Source organism: Rhipicephalus microplus, chromosome X (genome assembly GCF_043290135.1).
Source record: "Rhipicephalus microplus isolate Deutch F79 chromosome X, USDA_Rmic, whole genome shotgun sequence".
NCBI lineage: Eukaryota > Metazoa > Arthropoda > Arachnida > Ixodida > Ixodidae > Rhipicephalus > Rhipicephalus microplus.
In genome coordinates this window covers 362,972,249-362,989,927 of record NC_134710.1, presented here as the reverse complement: position 1 = coordinate 362,989,927, position 17,679 = coordinate 362,972,249, and the positions used below count along the sequence as shown (strand labels likewise).

Below are 17,679 nucleotides of genomic sequence, written 5' to 3'. Positions count from 1 at the left end.
ACAAATAACAATAAGAAGTAAAACAAAACAGCAGTATTAGGTTAAATTATAATGCACTTTCAGAAATGACTGATTTGAACGCGTTGGCGTCTGTGATTGAAGCGATCGATGCGGGAAGGTGGTTGCAGTCAGTACATGTTCTAGGGATGAAAGATTTGAAGTGCTGGTTCGTATGGCAGAAGGGAACCCCAACCTTGTATTGATGGTCATTGCGTGCTGATATGTAGGCTGGTGGAAAAAACAGTGAATCAGGGAGGGTTCGGTTAGGGTGATAGATCTTATGAAATAGAAAGAGACGTGAATTTTTGCGTCGTATTGAGAGGTTATACAAATGAAGTTGAGCCTTCATTAATGTGACACTTGCAGTTCAAGAGTAATTGGACAATATGAAACGTGCTGAGCGATTCTGAATGGATTCAATGTTGTCTGTGCGCATGTGAATATGAGGATTCCAGATATACGACGCATATTCAAGTTTTGGCCGCACTAATGATTTATACAGGAGAAGCTTTAGCTCAATTGGAGCAAGAGAAAAATTTCGACGTAAATAGCCAAGAGTTCGATTAGCGTTGCATGTTATGTAGTCAACTGGAGCCTTCCATGACAGGTTGTTAGAAATGTTAACACCAAGGTGCTTGTAAAAAGAAACGTTGTTTAGGGGAGTGTTATTAAGTAGGTACAAGGGGGACGCAACTTTTGAAGGGTTATGAGCTATCCTCATTTATTTGCATTTATTTGTGTTAAGTTTCATTAGCCAATTATTACACCACGAAGAAATATTGTACAGGCCAGATTGCAGGGTGTCAGTGCCGTTAGAGGCAAAAATTTCACGGTAAATACCACAATCGTCAGCAAATAACCTAATGTAGGAGGAAATGTAATGAGGCCAATCATTATTATATATTAAAAAAAGTAAGAGACCCAAAACAGAGCCTTGAGGCACACCTGAGGTTACGGCAGTAGGAGGAGAGTTACATTCATTAGCAGTCACAAATTGCTCGCGGTTATGTCAGGCGCACTCAGTCCATTTTAAGCTGTGTGTGTCAAGATTTAGTTTACTTAACTTTAAAAGTAGTATTTCGTGACAAACTGTGTCAAATGCTTTAGATATGTCGATAAATACACAATCAATAAAAGTACCACGATCAAAAGCAGAAAACAAATCATTAGTAAAGCACAAAAGCTGAGTTTCACACAAGTAACGTTTTCTAAAACCATGTTGAAAGTTAGTAAAAAAGAATTATTCTCAAGAAAGTTGACTAAGTTGCAGTAAATGACATGTTCTCATAGCTTACATGGCACACTAGTTAGTGAGATGGGTCTATAATTGTGGGAATCGTTGGTGTTACCTGACTTGTGAAGTGGAACCACCTTCCCCATTTTCCGGTCGTTTGGCAGGGTTGATTGATATGTGGGGTTTAACGTCCCGAAACCTCCGGTCGTTTGGCAGGGTACTCGATTCCAAAGCCTGTGAAAAAATTCTGTACAGTAATAAGTATTAAAATACTGTACAGTATTATACTGTACAGTATTATATACTGTACAGTATTAAAATACTGTACAGTATTATTCTGTACCATATTGGCTTGTATTAAACAATTTCTAAATAAATATTAACTTGGTGTTCTCACTCGGATACCTCACGATAGTACATTTTGACTACACGTATCCGCACGCTAAAACTTGCATACCGAATAAATGCTCGCTCTGACATACATTAGCTGATTGAGTTTGGATATGTGTGGTTTAACGTCCCAAAACCACGGTTAGATTATGAGAGACGCCGTCGCGGAGGGCTCCGGAAATTTCCAACAGCTGGGGTTCTTTAACATGCACCCAAATCTGACCTCACAGGTCTACAGCATTTTCGCCTCCATCGAAAATGCAGCCGTCACCACCGGGTTTATTTCCCGCGACCGGCTGGTCAGCAGCCGAGTACCTTAGCCACTAGACCATGTACCACGACGGGGCGACATATCTACACTGACAGACTGCATTGTTCCTTTCACATTTCACGCGTAGAAGTTTATGCAAGTGCTTTAAGACATATGTATTATTGAGGACTTATTAGCAGTTAATAGGAACAAAATTCCCGGCTCGGCGGCTGCGGCGGCTGCAAAAATCCCGGCTGCGGCGGCTGCATTTCCGATGGAGGCGGAAATGTTGTAGGCCCGTGTGCTCAGATTTGGGTGCACGTTAAAGAACCCCAGGTGGTCAAAATTTCCGGAGCCCTCCACTACGGCGTCTCTCATAATCATATCGTGGTTTTGGGACGTTAAACCCCACAAATCAATCAATCAAAATTATATAGCGCGAAAAAAAGACGCAGAACTGAGGAGAGACGCACAGGTAACAAATGCTTTTCTGTTGTGTGTCTTTCTTTAGTGCCTAGTTTTTTTTCCTTCTTGCGCTAAGTAATTCCCCTCAGTATGCACCAAGCAGGCCCTCAAGAAGTTCTTAAGTGTATAAAAGGCAACACGTCCTTTTTTTATTCTTTTGTTTGTTTCCCGCAGCATGCGAGGAGCAGAGAACGATAGAACAGTCATGGACAGCCGGCTCGCTAGGCATATACAAGCTTCTTCCATAGTGCTTCGCACACCTGCGGGGTGTTCTGCGATTTCGTGACCAAGGTCTATCGGACTTTGGTGGTTGGTTTTATGCATGCATGAAGCCATGGGCCAAGGTCCCAGCATCTTGTTCTCTGAAAGTGGCTGCAGTGGTCCCAAAAAGCTGTAATCAGGCTTGGCGATCGACTGTGCGAAGTTAGCTATTTTACGATCCCATATGGCAATAAATATTTCAGGTTTGTGCCATGGCTACTGTCTGGATACATTGAACTTTTATTTCGGTGCATAAGTAGCCAGTTTTTCTATTACTTGTCGGTAAACACGCTACTTCCAAGCTGTTCAGCCATATATGCCAGTGTGCGCAAACGTCCTCCCCCAACAAGCAAGCACAAGTGCATAGAGGCACCCTACAGTGATTCTAACTGTGCGCTAGCCAATGCGATGTAGCGAAGGTAACTTCGCTACATCGCACGTTGCACGTTGGCAAGCACGCTTCTCACGCTGCTCACCGTTCATGCTGATACTAAGCGCAAGTTCCTAATTCTGACACGAAGCGAGTGTTCTTGGGTGAAGTTCACAAAAACTGAGATTCACGACAAAATAAGCTGGACAGTTCATTTTAACCAGCTTTCACTAGGAGCAGCTGGACTGGTATAATGGAAGTTCTACAAATCAAATTCAATCCGCTGATCAAAAAAAAAAAAACTGTTTCATCGTTAAATTTTCATACTGAATGGTTGGCTGGAATGCTGCAGAATTACCCTGTATCTAGCCAGAACTTTATCTATTGTACATAAGCTATATACATGGTGCAGATATCAAGTATAATGTATTATTTTATTGGCTGTATATTTGTGGTTTGACGATCAAGCTAGAAAAAAAAACTGTGCAGTCATTTTCGTGATCTCTCTAATTCAAATTGGTAGTATTTCTTGTGAAATAATGAAAACATTATTCATACTACCATTTCTTTTCAACTTCGCTCCAATTTTTGCTATAAAATGAAATTACGTGTCTATTTTGGCTTCTTACAGCTTGAGTTCTGGCTACCCCACACATCTACCTAGCAGCAAAATTGGCAGCAATGAGGCTGGAGCAATACGAGTCAGAAATAATGGAACATGTGCGGTACCCATTACCCTGGTCGAAAGCGCCAGAATCTACTCTACCTAACGAATAGAACAGTTCGAACGCAAACAATCTCTGCTTACTAATTGATGACGAACAAAAATCTATGACTCGTCGAAAAGTTTGGTTTGGCAGTTAAACTGAGCCGAATGCATTGTCAACTAGTTTTATAAAGCACCCTTCAATAAATTATGCTGTCGATACAGTGTACTAGCTTGAGGTTGCTTGGTGCATTAATTATACAAAGAAACGGCGCCTATTGAGGGGTACAAAAAGAGAGTGGGGAGGAGGGGCAGGGAAAAAAGACGATCGATTCTTTTTCGCAAAATCGATATACGGTGAAATCCTGTTGTCCTTATTCGATTTAAAGGTCAGCCTTTTCACGAGAAATTCCGTGCTGGCGTGATAGTATGGTCGCGTTTCGTGTACGTTAGGCGCAATCAGTTTTGGTATCTCCGCCAGAATGCTATTATGAATATCGCAGCTTTGCGTGCAACCTTTATAATTTCTAAAAAAAGTGGGCACGTCATTAGTTGTCATGGAATACAACTTTACAACTGCTTTATAATGAATACGTGTAACGTTAAATAACATAGTCTTCTCAATTATCTGTTTAAATGTCATGTTGGCTGCGACAAGATACTTCCGCCTCGACGTGGAGTTCGCATGCGAAAACGACACCAGCGATTCTGTGGGAGAATTACTGTTGCAAATTATTTATCATCTAACACACACACACACACACACACACACACACACACACACACACACACACACACACACACACACACACACACACACACACACACACACACACACACACACGGATATCCACGCGGATATAACAAGACTATGAAACTTGCCGTTGCAGCTTAATGGCTGTGACGGTGATGCAGAGCTCGATGTCATGGGTTCAATCCTCAAGCTACAGTGGCTGATTTCATGCACAGAAGTGCGAAAATACAGGTCTGTTGAAATTTAGCTAGGTGTGCAATGAAGAAAAATAAAGGGTGATCAATCATAAACATGGAGTGCGTCTCCCAGTTCTTCGTCACTCACAATGAAGTCGCTGTTTGGGCAGATGAAGGGCCCTATTTCCTTTTTTAAGTAAGAATAATCATTTAATAAAAGAATACTGCAGCTGGTAGTTTACGTCTGGGTGCTCGAAGACATGCACGCGTCCGTAGTAGCTGTTTATTTCTCTTTTATGCGTGCGTGAGAACTCGGCAAAACGGAGTTTCTGCCAGCTGCACTTTCAAGAAGCATCCATGGGCAGCCGCATGGCTGCACGAGTTTATGACAGCAAACGGAGGAGGAGGAAAAAATGAAAGCAGAATAAAAAAAACAAAAAGAAGGGAAGGTGAATTGGTTCTCTGAACACCTGAAAATAGGGAACCGGGGAAATTAAATAAAAAAATGAAAGAGAATGCTACAAAAAAAGGGGAATACGACCTGACTAAAAGTCTGTTTCTAAGCTCGGTTGTCGGCAAGAGGCGCAACAGCTCTTTCAACCCTTCACAACGCTCCTGTAGTTCCTGTAGACTACTGTGGCGTTAAGACGCCACAGTAGTCTGTTCTAGATGTAAAAATCAAAACACAATATAAAACGCGTGAACACATGAAAGGAAGATAAGTGCATATAGTCGTTTTGCAGCTGTAGGCGGCCGCTTTTATTTCCCAGGAGCGTCACGAACAGAACCACATAAACAAGAGAAGTAGGCTCCTGTACGACGGTTCTATACTATCGGTTCCGTCCGCGTCGGCCCGTCTTTCGCGTAAAGCGATATCCAAGTGTGCGCGTCTGCGAGCAGCAAAACGGTGATGCCATGCAGCGTAATGGCTCCAGCGGGGATTGAGTGCGGGAATGCGGAGGTAGCATTTCGATTGATACGTCGGAGCACGCGAGCCAGCGAAGAGAAAAACCAACGCAACTGCCGCAAAAGCAGACCTGGCAATGGTGCGATGAAAAAAAAAAAAAACGGCGACTGAGACGCGCTGGAAGCGAATCGCCATGGTGGTTGGCGAGTAATATACTGTATTGCAGCGGCTGCGATTGCTCACCATGGGCGATTACCAGCTGATGTTATTATTGGCGGTTGCACCGAATGATGGCAATGCGCCTACATGGTGCGGCTGCCAGTGCTGTATATTCTTAGACTCTTTAAAAAGAGGCTTGTAGTATTGCTAACTTCGAGGTGCTAATGGTTTGCCACATATGTTACAACCCTTCTAAGTAACTGAAGTTAGTAAGGGTGAGGGTAGTACATTTACTACCCTAGCCATGAATACTTTCTACGCCATTTTTCCGAATAATGAAAGTATGTCGAGATAATCGCGTAAAAATAATACAATAAGTATTAACTACTATTGTACATTCGATATTTAACGGCCGTGTAGCAAAGAGGTTGTAATGGTATATGATAGCTCCAGTTACTACCTATTTATTTCTAGTTACTAATTGTGTTTCGACGTAAGTAGCAAACAGATAGTAAAAAGTTAGTAACGGTTGCAGTTAGTAACGGTCCAAGAAGCGCACCATTTCAACAAAACGATCTGCACCACTAATCGGGAAGCTGCTCGAACATTGAGGTAAAGTTTGCACTGAGCATTCCTGACAGGCTTTGTGGACGAAACAAAAGCGAAAATATGCAGTGCGAGTGGCAATATAAATAGATAAATGAAGTATTATATATATATATATATATATATATATATATATATATATATATATATATATATATATATATATATATATATATATATATATATATAAATTTATATACATATTTAGTGGGAGTAATAATTCAATGGGTCAGTTAGTCTTCGTGAAGGTATGGGATATGGCACAACGGGAGCGTTGTCAACAACGATAAATATATTTATTTCCCAACAGTTTCGGGAGGGATCCTCCCTTTGTCAGGGGCTGCGTTATACTAACATAGACGTTCAAACTTCGTTGCTGTCACGTCCCTGTCGCCTTAAAATATGTTTGCGAGAGTAAGAGAAAACTAAATATATATATATATATATATATAAATATATTTCTGTGTGTGTGTGTGTGTGTGTGTTTACCTGTTTTAGGCGATTGCTTCTGTGTCTATTGGTGCTAGCGCTCCAGGTTGCGGTATTTTGCTTGCGCGTAAGGACTGGAAAGTGTAAGGCCTCACAAAGTATAGCAAAAACTCAGGGGACCTTGTCATGTGGCCTTGTGATGGGCCACTATCATAAGACGTAATGAGGACGTCTCCAAAATTGGTGCCGTGAATATGAAGTCATCGCATGACATCGTCGCTCCGTCAAAGGTGGGCGGATCATGGAAGCAGCACAAAACGCCGTAAGGAGCCGAAGCTTGGAATGCTTCCGATTGAAGAGGCAAACGAAAACTTCGTCTGGCTCTCGAGAGCAGAAAAAGAGTGAATACAATCGACTGAGAAGAAAGAGAAGGTGGCTTTCGCCCTCGAGCTACCCGAGGCGAATGCTTAAGAGAACGTGCCTCGTTCTTTCATATTGCGAGTATTTATCAAGAGATCAGATTGCGAGTGTTTATAAAGAGTTTTTGTCAAGAGATAAACATTTGCTTTGCTCGAAATAGAGTGAACTCAGATGATATTTGTTGGGCATTCAATCGGAATAACACAACAGAAGCACGGAGTACACGGAAAGAGTACAATTCCGTTTATCTGTCTACTGTATTCGTCTGGTAAAATTGACAACACTTCACACAACAGGTATGCATCAGCTCGCCCAACAAGAAGTTCTTCTATAATAAGATGCGCTGAGGGGCATAATCCATTTACTATGATATTCAACGAAACTTCCTTGCGTGGGACATTCAAGTATACAGCAGAATAAGCAGATATCACAAAGATATTAACCCAGTATTATGCTTCTTAATTACTATTCGCGCAAGTGTAGGACCTGTTAAATAACACGCAGCACATACATAATCAAACTCAATATTAGCTTCACCAGGGCACAAAGTTGGAAATACCTTATTTGTAACTCTTTGCGTGCGTGGTTGGCCTAGACAGCAGACATATTTAGAACGATTGTTTCACGCCGTATAGAAGCTGCAAGTGTCCTGACGCTAAGCACGTTCTCAATATGACGTCGACAGGCTCATTCTTCTTTAAGACTGTTTTATACGAAGAAACATTTTTCACCCAGATATAGCTTTTCTTCTCTCCCTGAAATACAATATTCACTTAGCATTCAAGTGACTGATGCATTCAGCGTCAACACTATTGTTTACCTTCGAGAGCATCGCCTATTTACTGTCATTTTACAATATTCTTTCTGAGCGTCACAAACTATGCAGAAGAACCGTCACTTCGTAGTGCCTTCTTCAAAGTCAAGGCCTGCAAAAGCATGTTCAAGGTTAGGATTTGTTGAAATTCCTATATCGTTGCTAGCAATTCCAAGGTAAAGGTGTTTTAGAGTAAGTGCCCGAAAATAACAAATTACACATCTGTCGCCTTATATTTCATGCCAGCACTAGCTGTATCATTGATGTCGTAGCCCGTTTAGAAACATAGTGCTATTTAGCTAGGGTGTGCTTTTCAGAACGCGAAAACGCCGAAAAGCATTAAACGCTGACAGGTAACATCGCGGGGGAATTTAAAGCACGTAGATCATTTGTTGATGCATATCGAGCGGTGTTTAAAAGTCGGTATAATTGAGTTACCTGACCAGACAAATTTTTGTCGTGCTTGACTGCTCGGTATAACTGCGCATGAAATTTCTCGAGGCTTTCGTAAAGAAATCCCAGAGGACAACGTATTGCTGCACTGTTATCATCAACATCATAGATTGACGCGCTGAAGCCCGTGGCATTGGTATTCTTGAACGCCTTAAAAGGGCTCTCAAACACTTCTAGGGGTGACCTGCTTATGGGCTGAGACTTGTCCGTCTACGTCCGCTGTGTCCGTCACGGGGAAGTGCGCAGATGCGTGGAGCTTGTGTGACTCATGGTATTTTTCATGTATACGCCACGACCAGTCTGCGCTTATATGGACGCACCCCAATTCACTTATATCAATAGCGAGAACATCACATGACTTATCGTGATGCATTCATTACTGAGCTTTCTTACTGCGCCACGTTAACACCAACTACGCCGAGTTTTTCCTTTCACCAGAAATAAAGCTGTCGTCTTCATAATATTACTGAACTTATGCAAATACTATGAGTGGGTAATAAAGTGATACTGAAATGAAGTGCAACTAATACTTTCAGGCCTGTTGCAGAGCATTACGAAGAAATATATGTGAGGCGCGTAACTTGTTTCACTTGGGAACAACTGAGGTTTGTGCGTATTAAAAATCTGAAGCTGCATAGGAACAAACAAAATAAATTCATTTGCGGCACTGGCGCAAACGGTAAAACTTTGAATTTTCTTGATTAACATTATAAAGCATAGCATGATGTCAAGAAATTTCAGTCACGAGCTCTACTTAAAAATTAGACTTACTATAAGCTGCAAGCGTATAACCAACCAAGACAGACGAGTGCAAATACTATGCCTAAATCACCTAATTTGCCATGTACATGCATATTCTTGTGAAATTCAGCGCCTCCGTCGTGAGTACATGACTCAATACATTGGACACTTAAGAAGTAAATTGATGGCTTCATTCTGAAAACAACAGATAAAGGAACGTTTTTAGCGGTGCCTACACTTTAGCAAAGATAGCGGCTGCTGAGCGGCTGTAAACGACCTTTCGAAATGATCGATGTGACGTTAGTGTCAATCAATAAACGTTGCTTCCTTTAACGCATGGGTGAAAAACAAATAAACATTGAGAAAAGGGCTTGCACTTTCATCGTCTCCGCTATGAATGATGGTGTAGTGAGAGATTTAGAACTTGTTATCGCTAAATGGCCACAGGGTTGATATTTTTCGCAAGACATACAAAGGGGAGTTAAAACTAACGAATTATTTTTTAGCGACATCAACGACCTACACAAGGATAAAATCCAGAGAACGTCTACGAATAATATATATTAGGAAGATGCAATTACAAAATAGTTTTAATTCATAGTTTCTTAACTGTTAAAAAGAGCTTTTTTTTCCTAACTGCCATGCATTACCATGCGAATCGAAACACGAAGCATAAACAATAAAACTTGTTGAAACATCTCCAGGGTTATTGCTCGCTTGCGCAGACAGTTATAGAAGAGCCTAATTAAAATAAAAAAAACGATCAAGGTAAACTAGGTATTACTGTGTCCCTGCGCGTCTAAAATTGTATGATCGGGAGACATCTTGTTGTTGGGGACTATGGCGCAATAACTTCAGCCACGTACGATTGTTCTGGGTGCACCTAATTATAAGTACACAGATGCTCTTTGAATATGGCCACCCTCCTTTCATTGTAATGGGGCCGCCGTGGCCGGCAATGAAACCCATGCACTAGAACTTATAGAGTAACTCCAGTGCATTTTCCAGCATATTGAAATAATGCTGTTGTCTAATAGTATTAAGAGTTCTGTGACAGGTAGGTTTGTTCATTTTGCTGAAAGACTCGTCAATAGTTTTAAATTAGTAATAAATGGTAAGCCAAAATTCATACCAAAGCAGAGAGCAGTTTTGTTATGTTTATACGATGAGGTCACGAAACACGCTGCATGCCTCCACGGTTGGCCAGGGTGTATATATAGCACATATGCTTCTCTATTGTGCGAAGTGGAAGCCGACGATGTCATCTGACGTAGACTCAAGCTGTACTAGCCCGTCTGAAGTTACATGTGACGAGTTCAGCTATCATTGCAGTTACCATCGGAGCGCGGAAGTATCGTCTTTCAATTTCGAGGCACTGGCATGTAGAGTAAATAACCAGTCCCACATATAACTCCTCGTGACTCAAAGTTGTGCGTGCTTACTCGAAGACACGATGTGAAAGATGAATAACTCGCTATGCCGCAAACAAAACCGAAAAAAAAACTTGCTCGAGTCGCAGTCGTGTCGTTAACGAAGGTGTGCGCTGCACCCGTCTGCTGAGCGAGGCGATGTTTAAAAAGAGTAGGCTGTACGTCACGTAGACATGGTGGGCCACGTTACAAGCGTCATTACAGAATCAGCTTCTCTGTTTTTTTAAACTCGCTTTCTAAATAACTAAATGACTTACGGTTGAAGAGTTTAGCCCATATAACTAGGGTTCCCGAAAAAAAATCATATGTCGAAAGTTTTATTGAAATCGGCAGATACCGCAATATTGCCGAAGTTCACTTCGATAGGGCCCTGCAGCACTTTTTCATCTTGGTCCGAGAGCGCCGCCGGTCGGCAGTCTAGACTCTTGAGAACACGCGAGTCAAACAGCATTGCGCAGCATGTGAAATGCACAATTATTTCTTAAAATCAGCTAAAATTCACTAGCTATACTCCCAAAAAATGAATCTATAAATTCAAATCACAGCACCATAACCCCACCGTCCACTGTCATTGCCTTATTCGTCGGGAAATGCATGGTTACCCCGGTCACCGCGGGATGCCTCCACGTGCCCGCAATCCCAGTGTAAGTAAACCGCGCGTTTGGAGAAAAAAAAAAGAGATAGACAGGAACGTGTGCACAAGACTATGATGCATGCTGGCAAAAATATCAATCTTGTTGCCCCTTTCTCAACCCAGCCCTAATCCCTTCTTTCCAGCTAGAGCAATGAGTAAATGAAAGGAGAGACAGGTCACCTAAAGTGTGCGACATAGTCCTGTAGCTCAGTTCGTATTTGGTTGGATTCTACAAATTCTTGCAGCAGTCGGTTCGTGAAGAAATAAACTCTTGTAATGAAACCATTCAATGATTGCCTGTAAAATTGTATTCAAGCACCTTTAGCAATGAGTGAACCTACGTGTCAAGCTGCCATGGCGGGTTTAAAGACCCGAAAAACCCTGTTGTCACGGTGAGTACCGTTCTGGTCTAACGATAATTGTACGTTGTGAAACGGGGACAATTACAGAAACTGTATTAGTGCTGCAGCTTCCCGAAAATAAATCATCAAGAAAAAGTCAGACGTGACAGGGTTACTTTGCCTTTGATGTCTGTATGAGAACTCGTAGAATAGCTCTAGGCTGCTTGTTACACTCCTAACACAGCATGTCGCCCTTATTGTTTTCGTTCGTTTTTCAATTGCATAACATCTCGCTGGCTTTCTTTTTCTTTCTCGCTCCCTCTGCTTTCTCTGGTGCAATCCCTACTGCGAAATCGGCCGGCCACGATGCGAGCAGAGGAACCACTTATGCCGTGCCACCGTCCGGGCCTCGTGCGCTGCGCCACTGACAGACGGCGCCAACTGCACCTCGGTCTCGCCGCAAACGCCCAAGTACTGCGGCAGCTGCCCGGGACGCCGGTGCTGTTTCCCGGTGCTCACGACGACCACCACGCTGCCATTCCACTGCTTTGAAGATGGAGACTGGGTGACGCGCCACAAGGACGTCATGACCATCGTGCGCTGCCGATGCAAGCCCAAGTGCTAGCGAACGCATTGACGCCAATTTACTTCGTTACCTCCCTCACCTGTTCCTCCAGTACGTGTCGCTTGGCCTCAGTGTGTCGCCAGGAGTAAAGCCGCTCTTTGGTGACTGCCTCCAAGGAAGCCCACGTAATGGTGTCCCCCCCACTCCCTCACCCCCGGCGCGTTTTGTACGCACATCTCTCCTCATGACAAGCGACTTCGTCTTCGGGGCACTTGTATCTTGTTATCCTTCGCCCGGGTTGGCGGCGACTCCTCGTGTGAACGCGACGTGGATGCATGCAAAGGACCTAGTGTCGTCAACTGTTGTCAGAACAGTGATCAGCAGTGTGGCCAACAACTCTTATACCGAACTTTAGGACGGAGAGTGTTCGTTGGCACATTTGTTTTTTTTTGCCGTCATCGCAGACGCACTGCCCCTCAGCTACTTTTTCGACTCCCCGTGAAAAGTTTCAGGGGACCACGCAATACAAGAGTGTTTCGTGCATGTGTGAATGTAGTAAACGTATGGAACGATACCACTGGCGGTTCACGCAAACTGGTCAACTTGCGAAAGCGTCCCACCATATGCACACTGCTCCAAGTGTGACGAAGCACGCGAGTGGAAGTTGTGGTATGCGCTTAAACAAAGAAAAAGTATAGTGACAGAAATATTGCGCGTTTTATTTTCCGCGCTACCGGCAATATAATGCGTGTGCTGCGACACCTGTCAAGTAGCAACGAATGACAGATCCTTTGAAGGAACGCATTCACATAGTCAACAGCTCTTCATGGTGAGTCGCGCATAATTGAAACTCCTGCAGTGTGAGAGTGTGCCAGAGCATTTCTTTGCCGGTCATGAGGTTGACCCTGCAACACTCAAACTCCAACTCTTGAGACGAACGGCTCTTTTAACATAATATTTTTGGCACGAGTTGAAAGCTAGTGTACTTATTTCAATACTGTTCGAAATCCTTGAATGTGGGTGTGGAAAGATAGAGGTAAAAGCAGTCTGTTTTGCGCGCATTAGGAATTCACAGCCTATCTTCTACCATTGGCTGTTCCTCAAGTGGCTGTTTGAGTGGCAAAGTACGAATTTTATCGCAAACAAAAAGCGTGGTGGTCTCAAATACGTGAATACGTCATGTTGCCCTGTATGTGCCATTGCTATAAAGTTTGCCATGTACAAGATGGATAGCCTGGCAAATGCTTGGAAGAATTTACGCCTACCACAATAGTTTCGACTTTACGAAAGTGCGCATTAGTATAACACACCACATTTCAGCGAAAGAAGTAATGCTGAAAATGATATCGAAGCATCAGTTTTCCGTTTCACCAGTTGACGTTACTATGCTGCGTGGTGAAGGCAAACAAAATACCGAGAACTTTGTAACAGTGTTACGATGTGAAAAACACGTTCTCGTTACTTTCAATTTTAAGGTAGTGCGTTATTTTGCTGTTGAGTTGGATACTGGTATGTTGTTTCTTTACTAAAAAAATAGTAGCTGATTGGTATTGCGCGAAGCCGCACGTCGGTTCAATAAAATTGATGATATATCTTGTCACTGTTTCGTTTGGCAACTATAAGAAAGTATTGTCCCAGGACTCCCAGTAGGCTTGTCATCTAACTATTGTTTCAACGTCTGGAACGTATGCAGGTAAGGCCTTTGTTGGTTTCAGGAGTTCTGAAACCAACAAACAGTACCGGTCACACTTGCGGCTTGTGCTGCAAAATGTGACGAAGTGGTGCATTTCGCAAAAAGTTTTTTTTCAGTGAATGTGTTCATGTATTTTTATCATCCGTGCCACCAAGCGTGGCACATAAGGTTGTGCAAGAAACCCCGTTTTTTGTTGAACTAAAAAAATAGACAACAAAAACGAACAAAGAAAAATTTAAGGAAGGAGAATGATGAAAAATAAATGATCACGAGACTCTTCCCTGGCATGCTGCAAGGACTTCAGGTGATCGAAAGAGCACAGTGATTAGTATATAGTATAAGTAACACTTGTAATATGTTGTAGACTGAGCATTGCTGTTATTATTATCGCTCAAGCACGAACCAAACTCACCAATGTCATTTAGTATCTATGACGCTAATGGACTCTAGAGTGAGGGGGTGGGTGGAAACTGTGGCCTCGGCTACCGTATTTTGATTGGGCGAATTGCTAAAACACCGATGTGCTTAAAATGAGGCGCATGTACCGAACCTCAGGTGGTAAACAATTATCCTGAGTCCCCTTCTACGGAGAATCATATCACAGTTTTGCGTGCAGGATCTGCGAAATTTAAAAAAAGTAACGCATAAAAAGGAAGCGAGAAAACTGTTTTTCTCTACAATGAAGACGAGAGCTACTGCACTGTAAACCAAATGACACACATATAGGTGTAATATATTGACTATAACTCACAACCCTACACCCCATGAAATGGATGTAACAAGCAGGACTACATCTATAGGATGGGTGTATTTTCTAATTTCCACCCAAGGGCACGAACATTTCTTTGGGGTGTAAAAGCAAATGTACACCCATGTGGCCTTAAGAGAGTGAGGGTGTTAAAGCGAATGTACACCCAAGTAGTCTCAAGGGCGTAAAGCTGTAATCCATCTATTACGTCGTAACACTCTTAAACAACAGAAGTAACGTAGGGGTGTAATTCACTGAAAGATCTAAAATGGTGTGGGGTTTTTTATGCAGAACTATGTCCCAACACACAGGCGAAAAATATTATAATTCGAGTGTCACCACCTACTAGTAAGCCCCCCCCTCCCCCTGGAAGCACAAGAGAGCTTACTCTTTAGCTAGCCCTTTCAGGCGAAGATGTCCTAATGTAGTGGCTCCTCCCATAGTGTGAAAATCTGGCCCTGGCACTGCTTTTATGGTGCATATATGAAGCAAGGCTCGCACATATATATATATAAGGCTCGCACATATAACATGTACTCCTAGCTAATTGTGAAGGCATCACTCAAAATGAGCTATAACACAACGTTCACAAAATCATTCCTTAGTGCTAAATGAAATCAAGCTTAATTTTATTAGACACAGAGCACATACAGGATTCAGACACAAATTGAAGCTTTACGAAAAACCTTTTCAAGTGTGCAGAGCAGGATTCCACTTGCTACAAAATAAGATAGAAAATCAGACGTCAATGGTATGGCATGAAGCTCTAACGACCAAGGCAAGCGTATAAAAGTACGACAGAAGAAAGAGCCTTTATTTGCACTAAAAATGAAGAACTAATTTAAACCTGCTTCAATACAACACCAAAGTAAAGTGCAGTGAAGCATACTAACAGCAGGAAGAGTGCAATGCAGCATGCCTTCTTTCTCATATACTGAAATATTATATCAAAGCACACTGCAATTGCTACAATGACACGCCACAGTTTGCATGAGTTGTGACATGCCTTATGCATAACATGCAAGGCTAGTGGTATTTAATGAATATGATGAGAAAGCAGTCTTAAAATGGCATTTTCGTTTCCCAATAACCCTTGTGCGTTCAGACAATCCGAATTCTAGAGAAACAATTATACAAAAATGAAAACAATAGGCAAATTACAATGGCTTAACAGTGACGCTACATACTTACCATGCAGAATACTTGATATAAAGATGTAAAATATGAAGCGCATCACATATAACAAGTCGCCTTGGAACAATGCAATATCAAAGAACATGAAACGGAGGTGCAAGTGTAACCACTCACAGCTAGCAAAGGTGGAACAACCAAGATAAGACCTGGAGCAATAACTTGGAGCATCATATCTTGCTTTTCCAGAAAAAAAAATTTAAATTTGGCGCGTGTTACAGGAAAAACAAACGTAGCAATTTTAGCCTGAAATTCTAAATTTACAGTATTGGATGATATGTGGGGTGTTTAACGTCCCGAAACAACCGTATCATTATGAAAGATGTCGGAAATTTCCTAGGGCTCTGGAAATTTCGACCACCTGGGGTTCTTTACCATGCACCCAAATCTGAGTACACGGGCGCGCAACGTTTTCGCCTCCAATGGAAATGCAGCTGCTAAAGCCGGGATTCAATCCCACAACCTGCGCGTCAGCAGCCGAGTATCTTAGCCACTAGACCACCGCGGTGGGGCTCCAAATTTACAGTAGTACAACAAATTAGACTGAATCACACAAAAGGAAAACATATGCAGAAATTATTTACCATCTGCTAATTCAATCAAACTACACAAGAGCACATCTATTTTAGTAAAAGCAGTCCCTTGAACTGTCGCACAGCGCAAGCGATGCTAAAACTCACAATATCATTTGCCGAGCTTGTCAAACTCTTTGACAGGCAAGCCAGAAATTCGAGAGATTCGTAAAGAGCTCAAGGGAATGACGAAAAGAAAAAAAGTGGCGTACAATTTCCTTTATTGTTTCTTAAGGCCGAAAACACCTCATAAATCACTCTGAAAGATGCCCAGCACTCATACTCCTACTCGTTATTGTATGGCATCTGCATGCGTGAGTAATAAAGAGAAAACTTACTTTGTGTCCTGTAACCGCTAGTATTAGTACCCACTTCCAACTCATAAAACACGTTTCCGCAGAGCAAAAGCGTACTGTGGCAAAAGCGACTTGAAAAGCGCTATGGACGTCATAGAAAGGGGTGTAGAACTTCTTTTTAAACCACTCTACTTTTTGCTTTTCTTTTGTCGTGAGGGTAGCGTATAGTCAGTTAAAAGTTAAAATCACAGTTGGCGCATCTGTGTTAGATTGGATGCTTATAGCCTCGCCATGGTGGTCTAGTGGCTAAGGTTCTCGGCTGCAATTTTGATGGAGGCGGAAATGCTGAAGGCCCGTTTCCTGAGATTTTGGTGCACAAGAACCCCAGGTGGTCGAATTTTCAGGAGTCCTCCACTAAGGGTTCTCATAATGTAATGATTTCAGGACGCAAACTGCACAGATTATCAATTAGATGGTGATGCATAAACTTACGGTGATTACTGTATTTTATATTTCTTAATAAAATCAACAATACTGAGAAAATATTTACGCTGATTGGGCGTTTTGAACAGTTTAGTGCAAAAAAAGTTGTATCCAATTGACACTATTAGCGCAGCTGTTGTACTCTTGAACAAGCAAATATGAATACGAAAATAGCATGTAATATTATGCTACAGACATTAAATATGTGCTGTAATTAGATATGAATGCCTGAATTGAATAGTCAATTTCACGACGAAACCACGACCACACAAATGAAGACAACACATGAACAGGACGGGTGCTCACTTGCAGCTGTTTGTACAATATATTCATAAGGTTACACACAACCTTAAAAAGGTGGCGAGTCGGCACGAAATACTGCTGAAATTCGCCGTCCCTAGTAAACAAGCAAAGTTGGGCCGGCGAATCACTGGGAATTATGCTCAGCAGCTGACAAGTTGTAAAAATAAGCATGCGTGGCCGTTCACGAAGTGTGCCACTGAAGTGGTTTACAAAATACCCTTATCGTGCGTAAAGAGACATGTTAGCCAGACGACGGGGTGCTGCGTAAATGATCGATCGAGGGCACAC

General features: G+C 42.3%; 1 protein-coding gene across 1 annotated transcript in view; it reads left to right on the top strand.

Moving 5' to 3' along the window:
* The window catches only part of Ccn (cellular communication network factor protein Ccn), a 412,119-nt gene extending 398,414 nt beyond the window's left edge, over positions 1–13,705 (top strand). Inside the window, exon 7 of the mRNA XM_075879908.1 lies at positions 11,917–13,705. Coding sequence (XP_075736023.1) covers positions 11,917–12,165 — 249 coding nt within the window. The 3' untranslated portion in view covers positions 12,166–13,705. The remainder of the gene's footprint in view (positions 1–11,916) is intronic.
* The last annotated feature ends 3,974 nt before the right edge of the window (positions 13,706–17,679 follow it).